We start from the raw sequence: 14,235 nt of genomic DNA, 5'->3' as shown, positions 1-14,235 counted from the left end.
GGAGCTGTAATGGCATACACTATCCCTAAGTTCCAGTGGCATATGGACAAGTCGAAAAGCCTAAACAAGGATGCATATGAGTGGTTAAAGGCTATGCCTTCTAATCTATGGTCCAAGTATTCATTTGTTCCTAGGACTAGAAGTGATGATATCTGCAATAATTTTTTAGAGTCATTCAACAAGTGGATTCTAGACTGCAAAGACAAGCCAATAATCATTCTAGCGGATACCATTCGAAGGCAAATGATGAAAATGATTCAGACAAGACAAGAAAAGCTTAGAAGGGATAGGGGGCCAATATGTCCTAATGTCTAGAAGAAGTTGGATATTGTTCAAGGACATGCCAGGAATTGCTTCTCTGTTTATACTAGTAATGGGAATTTTGAAGTTGAGCATTCCTGAAGAAGGGCGGTGGTTAATTTGCATGCTAAGACTTGTTCTTGTAGGCCCTTGGCACTAACGAAGTACCATGTTGTCATGCAATCTCGTGCATTCAATCACAATAAGGCAACATATATGATTATGTTGATCCATTGTATACCAATGAGAGATGCCTAAAGGGATAGAGTCATTATGTGCTACTAGTGCTCGACGTATCTCAATGGCCAAGAACATAATGTATTACTACCAAACCACCACCTCTTAGAAAGCAACTTGGTAGGCCAAAGAAGGCTAGGAGGAAGGGTCCTGATGAATTTACACATGAGGTACATGTGTCAAGGAACTGTAAGAAGATGAGATGAACACTTTGTGGGGCTGAAGATCACAATCGCAAGAGATGCAAGGGCCAGGGTAGAAGCACTCATCAACAAAATGTCAATACACCACAAGTAATCCATTTCATAGATAAATTAATACAACAAAAGTTAGTCCAAACTACAAACTACAAATAACTTTACATGTGGTGGTTTAATCCTTTTAGGCAGTCAACTAAACTAGTTGATGTTGTTTATAATGCAAGTGGGGCACTCTAGAAACAACTTGCCAGCAATCAGTTATCAAATGGCATCTAAGACATTTCACCATGTGTCATATGGTGGAGATATTGGTTTGTGTATGTGTCAAGCACAGCAATTTCCTTCACAAGCTTCTTCAGAACAAGTTTATCTAGGACCTTCTCAACAGTACTATCCTCCCTCACAGGTGGTGGAGGTCAACATTATGGAAGGGGAATGTGTATGGGGAGGGATGTGGCAATTGGTGGGGTAATATTACCACCCTCACCTCTATAGCAGAGAAGCCAGCCAAGCACCAATGATTGTTGGGTGAGTGGGGGTAGTACTTCAATGGAATCATCTGGACCACCAAATATCCCACATCAAGTATTATGTATAACACCATATAACACATTTTATTTGTTTGTTTGATACCCTGTAGCAACCCATTTTGTTTTATGTTCATTGTAGGCAAATCGGGTACGGATGAAGATGGTTGCTAAGGGGAGGGGAATGGTTACCTCACCACCACAGGTATCCTATTTAGACTTTGATACATTTTTTTTTTAAATGAAAACACCCACCCATTGAATTCACTCCATTGAAAACACTCAACCAGATAGTAGAACTGGGAGATGGATATGGATGGGGAGAGATGTGAGGAGAGGGACTAAAATAGTTGTCATTTGACAGTCATGTGTTTTAGTGAGAGAGAGAGAGGCCATTGACATCAATAACTTTGCCAATTTTTGGTCTTTCTTGTTCCAATTGTGCAGGGGCAGGGGGCATACTCTGGAGATGAAGATACAATGAGGAGCCTTTGGCATCAATAATTGCCGTTGTCAATGAGATTCTAATATTAACTTTATGAGTCTTCCTACTTATGGACTTGTTAATTTGTGTACATGTCTTATTGTTGAGCGTATTTTTTTGGGCTTATATATATTGAAAGGGCCTCATGAGGGGACCATTATAAACAAATGTGGATTTTTGTAAGGGTAAATCTCTTAAACTATCCCTACTGTTTAGCGTAATGACACGCGGTACCCCTACTGTTTAACTATTGTCTTGCGGTACCCTAGCGCAAAGATAACTTGCTTGATCTCCTCTTCCTCAAAATTTCTTTCTAGCCATCCCATATCTATTCCATTCAAACTTGGCCATTAGAGGTATGTTGGTTGATCTTGATATCCATGATCTTAGTGTTGCTAGAATTAGAATTACGGGGGTGAATCCAAAAGCCATCCCCAGATCCGTGAGTTGTAGGTGAATGGCCTTTGATACAGGGTATGGGTTGCGTTAGAAGCTGAAGTGATGCTATGGAGGAGCAACATAGAATCTGAGGAAGATGATGGCATTGTCAGGTTGGAAGCTAGGTGGAAGAAGAGAGGGAGTGGGAGGAGCTCGAGATAAGGGAAGAGAAATCAACTTAGAACGTGGGAAAACGATAAATGAGGTTGGGTTGTTTCAAAGTTGTTATAACTTAAAAGGAAGACGAAGGGGTAGGGGCTATCAAGGACAATCTAGTAATTTTGGAAGGAGAGGGTACAAATGAAGGAGGTGTTAAAATTGATATATTAGTTGAGGCAAAGATGTTAATGGATGGGTAGTGTGGGCCTTGCTGCTAGGGCACCAGATTGGGCCAAATGGGGCACATGATCCAATAGGAGTCAAGCATAGCTCAACTAATGCAAATAACTCGTCTTATGATCACATGACTTCTAGGGAATTGTAGCTTATGGATGGTAACCCTTGTCCATCTTCTTCCTCTTTGAGGTCTGTTTAAAGGAAGGAAAACGGGGTTTAGTCGTTTAGAGGATGACTAGTGAAGACAGATGTGGCTAAGAAACTAAGGGCAGAAAAGGTAACAGGATTAAAACATAGCACCTCAAGCTCTCTTGACATTTTAGGTAAGAGGATGGAGATTTGGCAATGGGTGACTACAAAGTTCACGTGCATTGATGACTTGAGTTACTCCAAGTGTCTAATGGTCAAATCAAGCTCAAAAAAGTTTGTTTCCCAAGCACTTTTATTGGCTACCGAAGAAGGTGATCCACAACGATGGGCTACTGTCAAGGACAAACCTTCGCACTATAAGAACGATTTTTCATTGCATCAAACGGGATAAAGGATGGTAGTGAAATTGTTCCAGTTGAAGAGGTGATGGATCAACATCATATGATAAATAACAACGAGGAAAGGATGGAAAGAGCTGAGATGGAAGAAAATTCTAATAAGGAAGGCCATCCAAGGAAGAATGTGTATTTCACTACTTCAAAGAGTAAGGTCCTTTTCTATGAGTCTAGCAGCAAGGAGCTGGATCAAGACTTGGGAGAGTTGCAAGAGGCATGAACCTTAAGATGTTGTGCAAGGAAAAAGTCTTGATGGCATCAGTCTTAATAGGAAAATTTTGGGGGATGGATTTAGGTAGGAAAAGAAGTGAAGACGTTTTGAAGATGCCTAATGCTGAGAATTTCACTATAGGAGAGTTAAGAAAATCAAGAGGATCTTGCAGTAGGCAGCTTGTTCACATATGACATAACCAAAGCTTTTTCATCGTCTCAAGGAAGGACTTGTCGGGGACAGACCTTGTTGTAGATTTAAGAGAATCTACAAGAGGAAGGGGTCTAAAGCCAAAGCTAGAGGTCAGAATTTTTTGAAGGATAGAGGCAGAGCAATTTGTCTAGAAGTAGACTCAACCAAGAAGGCTCCGGTTTTAGACTCAATAAATCAAAATTGTGAAGTATCATCAGGAGGATGCGGAGAAGATCGTTGATAAAGGGGGGGGGAAGATGAAAGGGAGGGATTTTAAAAAAAAAATTAATGGATGTTGAAGTTCAAGTTGAGGTTGAAGAGGAAAGGAGGGAGGAGGAAGATACTGGGGAATAGAGTTGAACAGCTCCCCAAGGAAAATATCACTGAGAAAGGAAAAGTGGGCATTGATCAACTAGTGAACATACATGTGGCAATTGGAAAGTCTCTTGGCCTTTTCTTTTTTTTTTTTTTGTGGGGTGGGGCAGGGAAGTGATGGTGAGGAAGGCAATTGAACATTTTGAACAAAACAAGAGGAAGGAAAGCAGTTGCAGAAGGGGGTGAGATTTGGGAGGAAGGTGAAGGGAGGGAAATAGAATTTGTTGATAATGAGTGAGAGGAGGTTGGCTGTAGTGGTGTGGGTGAGAGGGAGAGGGTTGAGAACTTGGATGTAGTTTTTCTATGTTGGCAGCCTAATTTCTCCAAGAAGTTGTTTCAAGTTATGGTTTTTTGTTTCTTTTTGGTTTTTCAGGGGAGTTTAGGGTTGTAAGTTGTTTTCGGGTCAGCTTTGTTTGAGCTTTGGGCACTTTGTTTCTCCTTAGTTTTGATTGGAGGTGTTGCCTTAACACGTGTCTAGGTTGTAATTGCTTTTTTTTTCATTTTAATGAATTTTTTAACTTTACGACAGAAAAAAAAAAACAGCCACTCAAGTGGTCATTGCATAATTGATTTAAAGTGAGCAACAAACCAACTAGCTATCTCCTCTTGAGAATTTATTTTAACTCATATGTTGTTTTAATCTTATCAATAAATAAATCGTGTTGCTGATCCAAAAAAAAAAAATTATTTCAACTCCATCAACCTCAAGATTAGCTAGAAAATTCTTCTTCCTCCTCCCACTGGCCACACCATGAAAGTATTTTAGTGTTTCCAACCCGTTCCTTGATCCATTTGTGCTCAGACTTTTGTCTCCAAGAACTCTCCTCCCACAAAAGGACCTCTTCTTATTCCTTCTTCAATTTCCATCTTAATTCTCATTCCTATATACTCATTATCCTTTGAGATTCCTTTAAATCTAGATCCTCAATTTTGGTCATCAAGGTGGCTTTTAGTTAATCCAATAGGGGTGTAAATGGATTGAATTCGAATCGAATCATGCAATATCCAAATTTGAATTAGATTCGGTATCCAATAGATATTAAAAATTAATATTCGAATTCGAATCTGATTAAATATTCAAAAATTCTATCCGGATCCAACCAATTAATTATTTTAGGTAATTAATAAATATATAAAATAAATATTTTATTTATATAAAGTATAAATATAAAAATTATTTATATAATTTAATTATTATATATATAAATTATATAAAACATTTAAATATTTTATATATTATATATGAGAATTAAATAATCAATCAAATTCAAATATTTATCGAATCGAATCAGGCCATATCCGAATCGAATTCGAATTCAATAAACTATTCAATATGAATAGGATATCCAAATTTGACCGATTAGATATTCGAATTTATCCAAATTCGATTCGATTATGTCGAATATCAAATTCGAAATTGGATTTTCAAATTCTATTGACACCCCTACCTCCAATCTTCCAAATTGATCCATGTTCCACTCTCTTATTTTGGATCTCAACCTTTTTATATTTTTGTGGAGTTTAACTCCCTTCCATTTCACCCCCCTCATTACTTTTTTTTATAAATGAGAGTAATTTTATTAAATCAAATAACAACAATACAATCAGCCTAAGAGGAGGCACGAGATGCTACCCCCCCCCTAGGACTGAACCATATACACCAAAATTGCCCAAGCCTGAGACACAATTACAAAGTAAACCAAAATAGATCTCCCCTTGACACCCCCTACTTGGCCAAAGAATCAGCCATTGCATTTGCTGATCTTCTAACCCACTGAAACCTGACAGTCATATTCCTTGTCATCCATTTAACTTTCTTTAACAGATCCCTGTAGCCCCAACAAGTTGTTTTTGGGCTAATTAGCCAGCCTACTACCACCTTGGAATCCCCTTCTACTAGCAAATTTGTCACTCCACTTTGATAGTTTGACTAGCCATCTATATGCCTTGTACCGCTGCTAGTAGCTCTGCCCTTATTGAATCACCTTCACCCACTGGTCCGGAAAATAGAGACAACATATTGCTGTCTTTGTCTCTCAGAATCCCACCAATTCCCGATGGCCTTGGGTTACCTTGGCAGATTCCATCAAAATTCAATTTTATCACACCATCCAATGGGGGAATCCATTCAGCTTGTGATTTGATCTTGATGGAAATTGTAGCAGCCACTGCATCCCAATTTCTCCTTAAGTCATCAAAGGAGTAATCTGCCAACAAGTGTGAAGATTTTAACCATGAAATGGTCCTTGTCAATATGCATTCCTTGGTTTTAGCAAGGTTTTTTTCATGTCTTGAAATATTCTAGCATTTCTCTCCTCCCATACAGTCGACAACGTAGCAGCTCTGATACATTTCCACATTAGCTTCCCTCTTTTTGTCAATCTCCCAAAAGCAACCATAGTGACAGCAACTTTACTTCAAAGGGCAAATTCCACCTACACCCAAATAATGAAACAACCTAGTTCCAAATATTGGTAGAAAAGGAGCATGATATCAGCAAATGGTTACGGTCCTCACCCTTCACTTTACACAAAGAGCACCAATTAGGGGACAAACACATAAAAGGTTTCTTCTTTTGCAAGTTTTCCATAGTATTGATCTTACCATAATAGGCTTCCCAACAGAACACTGCTATTTTGGGGGGAATTGGTCTTGTCATCCCCCTCATTACTTCACTCCACCACTCCTCAACTTTATGCACAAAATCTAGGTGTCAAACACACACATTCCCAAATCTGAATGGTTCAATTCCATTTCAAATAAAGAGGTTGTCCATTCATTTATTCATCTTAATAAAATATCTTCTTAAAAGGCAATTAAAATTATTAAATCGTTTTTCTGGTGTAAGGATTAAGAATCTAAGACCCTAACATGGACTTGTTTAGGCTTGCCTCGAGGAGTTTGGTACATTAGCTATTTGAAATAATGCAATTAAGGAAAAAAAAAGAGATTGTGGGTTTTATATGCTTGAAAATGTTTTATATGTTTGATTTTATTTTTAAATTTTCATTTGAATACGCTTTACACGTTATGTTTATATATTTTAATTTTTCATAATCGGTTTTAAAAGATTTATTTTAAAATTTAAGTTTATATTTTTCTTAATATTATGTTTAATATTCTTTTTCTGCATTTTTTTGGTTTTTTTGGGCCTTGCTTTGAAAAGGCGTGCACAACCTTAGGTGCAGATTGCCTCTTGCACTTTTTTTGTGCCTTGTGGTTTTAAAACATTGTTTTTAAGCCACCCCACCCTCACCCCCATTTAGATAAGGAGAGTTGTGGTTTATCTCTAAACGAAAACAGGTATCTCTACTAGATGCCCCTTAAACAGGAGCATTGTTGCGGTTTATCAAACAAGAAGGGATTGAATGGCCATTTATTAATATGTTTTGTGTAAACCATATGTTATTAGAGTAAATAGCTGTTTTAGTAATAACCTAATAGGTTGAGAACCATATTTTATCTTATTGGCACTAACTAAATGATGTTTTCTTTTTTTTCATAGAGAGAGAGAGAGAAAAGCATTGACAAAACAAAGAATATGCTCTAAGTGCACAGGTCACCCGTTGGCATGCCTATCTATCTTGCGAACTGGTGTATTTGAGATGAACAACAAAGCAAAACTACTAATAACAGTTTACATAAAACCGACTTAGAGGTACAGTAGTCTCACTTTTAACAAGCATGCAATATATAAGTTGTAGTTAATTTAACTACAGATATTAAAATTAATATTTATTGTTAGAACTAATAATAATCCATCCAAATTATAAAAAAAAAAATCCATAATTTATAGTTCAATTTGAATTTTATCAACCAAAATAGAAAAGGATAATGCATGAGATTTTTAGTAATGATCATAAATTTCTTGATATCATTTCCCAAGTTATGAAAATATCATCATCATCATCATCATCGAAGTCTTATCCCAACTAATGAAAATAGAATACCTCGTCAATCTATTTTATTGTACTGAGTTTGTTAAAAAAGAAAATAAGCTAAGAGAATGGATTACAAACAAATAAAAAATAATATAATAAACAGAAAGAGATTCAAGAAACAAAATAACCTTACCATCTTGGCAAATCAAGAATTGACAAGATTAAATGCCTGAATATCAACAGACGAGTATCTGCACAGGACGAATATGCACAAATAAGGACGCTAACAACAGTAAAACCAATATCTTTATCCAAAAAAGAGGAAAAGAAAAAAAAAATGTTTATACTGGAACAAAGATCGATTTCCAGAACAGCATAGACAGTGGAAACAAAATAGGAGCAAATGACAACAACACTAATTTATCAAGTAAAGACAAGAAAGATTTATCTTCTTCACATAAACCCTAATTCAAAGAACCATAAAACCGAAACAGCTCGTCAAAATACCCAGAAACCCTAAACAAGATCGAAACTTGCAGCAACATAACAAGATAATCGACTGGAATAAACAAAATACGAAGTTAGTCATGAGAAATTTCACCTTTCTTTTTTTCTATTTTCCCGTGGAGGAAGATGAACACCTTTTTTTTTCTTATGGTGGAAGGCAAATGAACAATTTAATTCGCCAAAATAGCCCAGTCAATGGGAGATGTCCCAATACACGATTATAATGTGATGTGAGACGTTTCTGCAACGCATTCTGTGGGGGCTGATTTGAACTCTAGTTTCTTTTTGTCCAAGAAATCTAGAAAAGTTAGGGGTCGGCGTCTTCAGCTGTATATTGTATCGTGCTGGGTCGGCATGACATGGCCCATGGGCGGCCTGTGATTTTGGCGGGCCGAGCTGGGCCATGCTTCCCTCCCCGGGATATTTTGCCAGCATGGTCCCCGAGCCTATGCGGGCCTGTGTTGTGTCATACCATGCCATATTATAAGTAGGGCTTGGGTTAGACCGGGTCATGAATCGGGTTAAGTTATGAGAGGTATATTTTTAAAATAAATAATAAAGTTAAAATAAATGAATAAAATAGACAAAAAAATTAAAAAAAATCTTAAAATTTTATTTTATATGAATTTTGATATATACAATAATAAAATAAAATAGTATAATAAAATTATATATATTAATATATAATGCACGACTAATTAAAGGAAACAAATCAATAAAAAATAATGCACTGCTAATTCAAGTTAATAGGAAAAACTATGGAAACTCAAATTCTACCTCTACTTTCTATTTGGTAGTTTCTTCCTTAGAGGTGTCAATGGACCAGTTTTCGGTTGGACCCATCCAAATCAAAATCAATTTGGATGGATTGAATGAATTGATAAGATATAATGAATTGGACGAGTTCAGACTTAATGGCCCAAAATATTTATTGAGTTGGATTGAACCTGACCCATCTGTAATGGATTTATATTGGATTGGACCAGTTTTTGGTCCATTAATAGAAGAAAAGAATATAGGTGTCAATCAAAATCTCAATTTTTGGTCCATTGATCCACAATGACCCATCTTGATTGTCTTCTTCTCAACCTGCTAATAAAATTTCGGCTCTTTTTAAGTTTTAACTTTTTTAAATACGAATGTAGAGAAAAAATAAACCAACAAAAACCCTTGATATCATTTTCGATACCCCAACGAAGACCAATAGGCAAGCAGACAACGAAGAAGATACCCAAATGAAGTTTCACATCATTCAAAATTTTCCCTCCCAGAGATTTGAGGGAAAAAGAACATCTTAAACGATAAATAATTGAACTAATCAAAAAGTTTGCAGAGCAGTAGGAGAGAGATCCAAACAAAACGGCAACTGGATCAAAGTACATACCCGATTCTAATCGATTACGTCAACAATCACGACGAGCTTCCCATAATCTTTGCCACAGTTCACGAGAGCTACCCTCCCGATCTCCACGTACCGCGTGAAAAGTTACAGAGAAGCAGAAAAGAAAGAAGAAAAGAAAGAAGAAAAAAGGCTCAATCACTATTGTGACGAGGGTTTTAGGGTTTCTTTCTTCCACGGATATATAGAGAGTTCTATATCTACTGAGACCTCTAAAAATCAATTTTCAAAACAATTTCCAAAATAATTATCTATACATATGAATAAGTATTCTTCATCAGGAGTCCCAGTTCAACCAAGAGTGTTCCAACACACATCCTGATATTACACAAGGACTTATACAAGAATCCTAGTCTACCTATCCACCAAGGTCCTAGTCCAACTAGGATTCCTACTGTCTTGAACATAGCAGTTTTGACACACTCCTCTTGCTTGAGGGTATATCTTTCTTGTTGGACATTCCAAGTCTTAGATCATTTCCAATCACCCAACATCCAAAATATGTAAATCGCATAAATGAACTCACCCAACTGAATAATCGGGCTTGTACAATCTAGACTCCCCTAACCAAAGGACTCGTCAAACTCAACTTTGACGGTAGCTATAGGAAAATTCAAAATTAACCTTGGTGTATCAAAACAAGCCCCATATTCAAAATTAACCCAGGTGTATCAAATTTCAATGCAGGCTTAGCCCAAGTTGGACAGGTCATGCTTCACTTTAGCCTTAAGTCCAAATGCATAGGGTTTAGCTTGTGTTAAGTTTAAATTCAGCCCAACCTACTAGATTTGAACCATAATGGTTCAATCATTTGGGTAAATGGGTTAAACAATAATGCCATAATTAAATAATAAAAATTAAAAAATAGATATAAATGCAAACAAAAAAAAAGTTATAGAAAATTTTGACATATTTAAGACATTATAAACTTATCATATCAAACAAAAATAAGTGTGATAAACAAGAATCATTTTTATTATTAATTATGTAAATGGAATAAAAATTTTAAAGTTACCCAAAAATGAGATTTTCTTTTCAAGTCAAATAGGCCAGCATATGATGTCATAATTATATAATAAAAACTCAAAAAATAAATAGAAATAAAAAACAAAGGAAACACAAAAAAAAAGTCTATAAAATATGTGTACATCTCTAATATTATATATTTGTCATATTAAATAAAAATAATATGATAAATAAGAAATACTTTATTAACAATGAAAATGAAGCGTAAAAACTAAATCCACTAGCACACCATGCTTTGATTATTTATCCTTTTTTAAATGGAATAAGGATATTGAAATTATTAATGTTATCTGAAATTGCTACACGCAACACACATGCATATTTACTAGTATTATATAATATATTAATATAAATGATATATATATATATATATATATATATATTATTCAATATATAATGAAATTTGGTTCAGTTATTTTGGCATTACATAATTTGGTTTCAGTTCGGTTTTTATCCAAATAAACCAAATGGTCACCCCTATCTGTTCCTGCTCATTTTACATAATAAAGTAGCTGCAAGAATTCTGGAGTTGGAAGGAAATCAGTCCAGATGCCCAGACACTGGTACCCTTTGGTGTGCTTGTTGAAGAAGATTCAGGGGCTGAGATTGCTGCAGATTAATATTGTCTATATCCCATATTTCCATTACATGCATGGTGTTTCTGATTGTTGTAAAAGCATTTTGTTGTTGTCCTCTTGGAAGGAGGAAAGGCTGGAATGGGTTTTCTTTGGTCATTGCTTAGTTGTTTTTCCATGGGAATGGCCTGTTGTTAGGTATTTTGAGTTTTTGGTGGTGTCTCATCACTAGAGTGTATTTTCCTTCTTTTTCTTTTTAATGATTTTTTAAGATAAAAACCCATCTAAATCATATGTTGTAATCAGGAGAAATTTTGCAACTTAGATGATAAAGTGAACTACAATGTCCATTTCATAGCCCATTTTGTCCGGTTCAAATAGTAAGTCGAGTGATACTGTGATAGATGCAGATCCATACTTGGTTGATACATGTATGGCTTGGGTAATACCCAGTATCTTCTGATATTGACACAGTATCATGAACAACAATTGCAACCGAAATTCAAACAATAATAAGATTATTTCAAAGCTGTTCTACATAATTCAATATCAGTATCTTCACTTGATCACTTTGTAATGGATCATCCATCCAGATAATGACCAATTCACCAAAGAAAACATGTCTAGAGGATATACCATGCAAAAATCAACAAAACATATCATGTAGGAAAAGGGAAAAAGAAACTAGATTATATTGGAGAAATGAACAAGTAAAAAATAGTTTTACATGAAAAAAAGCATTTTAGGTTAAAAGTCATAAAAATCTACAATTAAGACAGAGAAAATAGAATGTACCAATAACCCGAAGCATCTTCAGATCAAATTTACTGGCTAGGGCATCATGACCAATAACTTCCGCACGCTGAATAACCAGCTTCTTCAAGCTAACCAGCATATCCTGCAATATGTTTACTTTGTTTTCAATGGCGGAATATGTGAATAATCATAAACTAATGTGTGGTCATTGTACACATCTTCCTTAAAAATAGAACAAATATTTCTATAGAAACATAAGTTGTTTATAATTTATATGGAGTCCTATACAACCAAGATCTATAAGAGATTATCAGGTAATTAATACGCCATACTGGGAACTTTTCCAGGAGTGTTATGTTGAGCTCAAAAGGAAAGAGTTAGAGTTCTTCAGTTGAACCCGAGGATCTTTTTTTCTTTTTTCTAATTTAATCCATGATTGTTGTTGAAGCTTGAAATCCCAAATAGGAAAGTTAAAAGGCCAATCTGAAGCAACAAAAGACACCAAATAGGAAGACCAAGCTGACAATATAGTAAATCTACTTACACCATCTTTTGCAAAAGCCCATTGTAGAATTGGCAGAAATATGAATATAAGCAAATCGTCATCATCATCATCTAAGCCTTGTCTCAACTATATGGAGCTGGCAACATGAATCCTATTCTACCATACCTATTGTTAAACTATGGGCCCTAAATCATTTCTCAGTACTTCAACCCATTTCCTTTTTGGTCTGCCCCTAGCTCTAGTTCCTTCAATTTGTAACAGATCATTTCTTCTTACTGGCACTGTAGTGGATGGGTCTTCTCTATACATTCCTAAATCATCTGTCTAGTTTTTCCTCACTTTATCACCTATTGGGGTTACTCCAGAGTTCCTTCAAATAGGTCAATTTTTTTATCCTATCCCTTTTAGTTATCCACCCTATTCATCTCAAAATTTGCAAATCTGCCACACTGATATTTTGGGCACTTCTTGACTACCCAACATTCTACTCCATACAACATTGCTAGCTTGTATAAAATCATTGCTAAAGTCCAGGCTGGTGGTTGAAGAGTGTATTGCCCTATGTTATCTCTCAAAACCAAGGAGCTTTTGTATAATGGATTGTGAGTAATGTTTATGGCTGTGTGACTATCACAGTATAATCACACCACAAGCTGCTCAAATGCAACTCCCAAATCTTTTAATAGAACCTTCAACCACAGTAGTTTTGACACTCCAAGAACCATTGACCTATATTCTACTTCAACGCTTAACCTTGCCACAACTAAATTCATCTTGTTTCCCCAAGAACCAAGATTGCATCTGACAAATGTGCAATAGCCAAAAGTAGAATACCTGTCATCTAGGATCCTGCCCAATCTACATCACTAAATGCTTTCAATTTCAAATGACTGATTTTTTTATCAGTATAAGTAGATTTTATTAATATCAACTTGAAGATTACATTGATGTGGGATTATTAATTTTGAATGACATGGTTAGTAAATAAGACTCCTTTTCCTAGAACTCCCTTGAGATACAATTAAGGATCCTCTCAACCACTTCAAGATGGGATACTCTAAGCTGATCCATATATTAGCTAATCACACTAATTACATATGAAATATTTAGTCATGTATGATGTACATAAATAAGTGCCCAACCAGCCTTTGATATTGCTCCTTATCCTTCAACCATGCACTATTGTCTGCACTTATCCTATTATTTTGATCAATAGGCATGGAAACTGGTTTGACCCCTGTTTTGCTAATATCCTTCAAAGGGTCTAACACATGCTTGCATTGGGAGGTGAAGGTACCCTTCTTCAACTGACTAACTTCTATGCCCAAGAAATATTTGAGATGGCCAAGATCTTTAATTTCAAATTACATTTCCATGAACTTCTTCAACTTATCAATCTCGATTGGATTGTTGTCGGTGAGATTGGACAAAGACAAAATGTTACACTGCTCTTCCATGCTTATCAAACCAGGCCCTAGGCAACTACACCGATCCATAAATCAATTTTCTTAGTCAACAAACTTTACCCTAATTACCTGAATAACAGAATCTTGGAGGCAGTAACATATATATTTCTTCGTGTACATCCCCTTTTGGGTATTCAGTTTGGTTCTACTTGGCAACTCATGAGCAGACTCATGTTGCGGAAAGTTCGGGTTCGTCATTCTCTAGGCAAGATAAATTAATTTGATCCTACCATCCTCAAGTGCATATTTAGAAAACTATAGGCCCAATTACTGCA

At 35.8% G+C, this 14,235-nt stretch overlaps 1 protein-coding gene across 3 annotated transcripts in view; it reads right to left on the bottom strand.

The window, feature by feature from the left end:
- Nucleotides 1-8,532, bottom strand: part of LOC104608074 (uncharacterized) — a 32,190-nt gene extending 23,658 nt beyond the window's left edge. For 2 of the 3 annotated variants that reach the window (XM_010273938.3, XM_010273936.3), the window contains exons 1-2: nucleotides 8,328-8,530; nucleotides 7,920-7,977 (exon numbers count right to left, since the gene is read on the bottom strand). Coding sequence is in view for 1 of the 3 variants with exons in the window: in XM_088891229.1 (XP_088747355.1) it covers nucleotides 7,920-7,922 (3 nt within the window). In the remaining 2 variants the exon portion in view is untranslated. Of the gene's footprint in view, nucleotides 1-7,919; nucleotides 7,978-8,327 lie in introns of all 3 variants that reach the window. The other variant, XM_088891229.1, reaches the window with a different exon arrangement.
- Between the last annotated feature and the right edge of the window lie 5,703 nt (nucleotides 8,533-14,235).

The sequence above is a fragment of the Nelumbo nucifera genome, chromosome 7 (genome assembly GCF_055504915.1).
Source record: "Nelumbo nucifera cultivar China Antique chromosome 7, China Antique-T2T, whole genome shotgun sequence".
Classification (NCBI taxonomy): Eukaryota; Viridiplantae; Streptophyta; class Magnoliopsida; order Proteales; family Nelumbonaceae; genus Nelumbo; species Nelumbo nucifera.
This window is presented reverse-complemented; position numbering and strand designations above follow the sequence as displayed.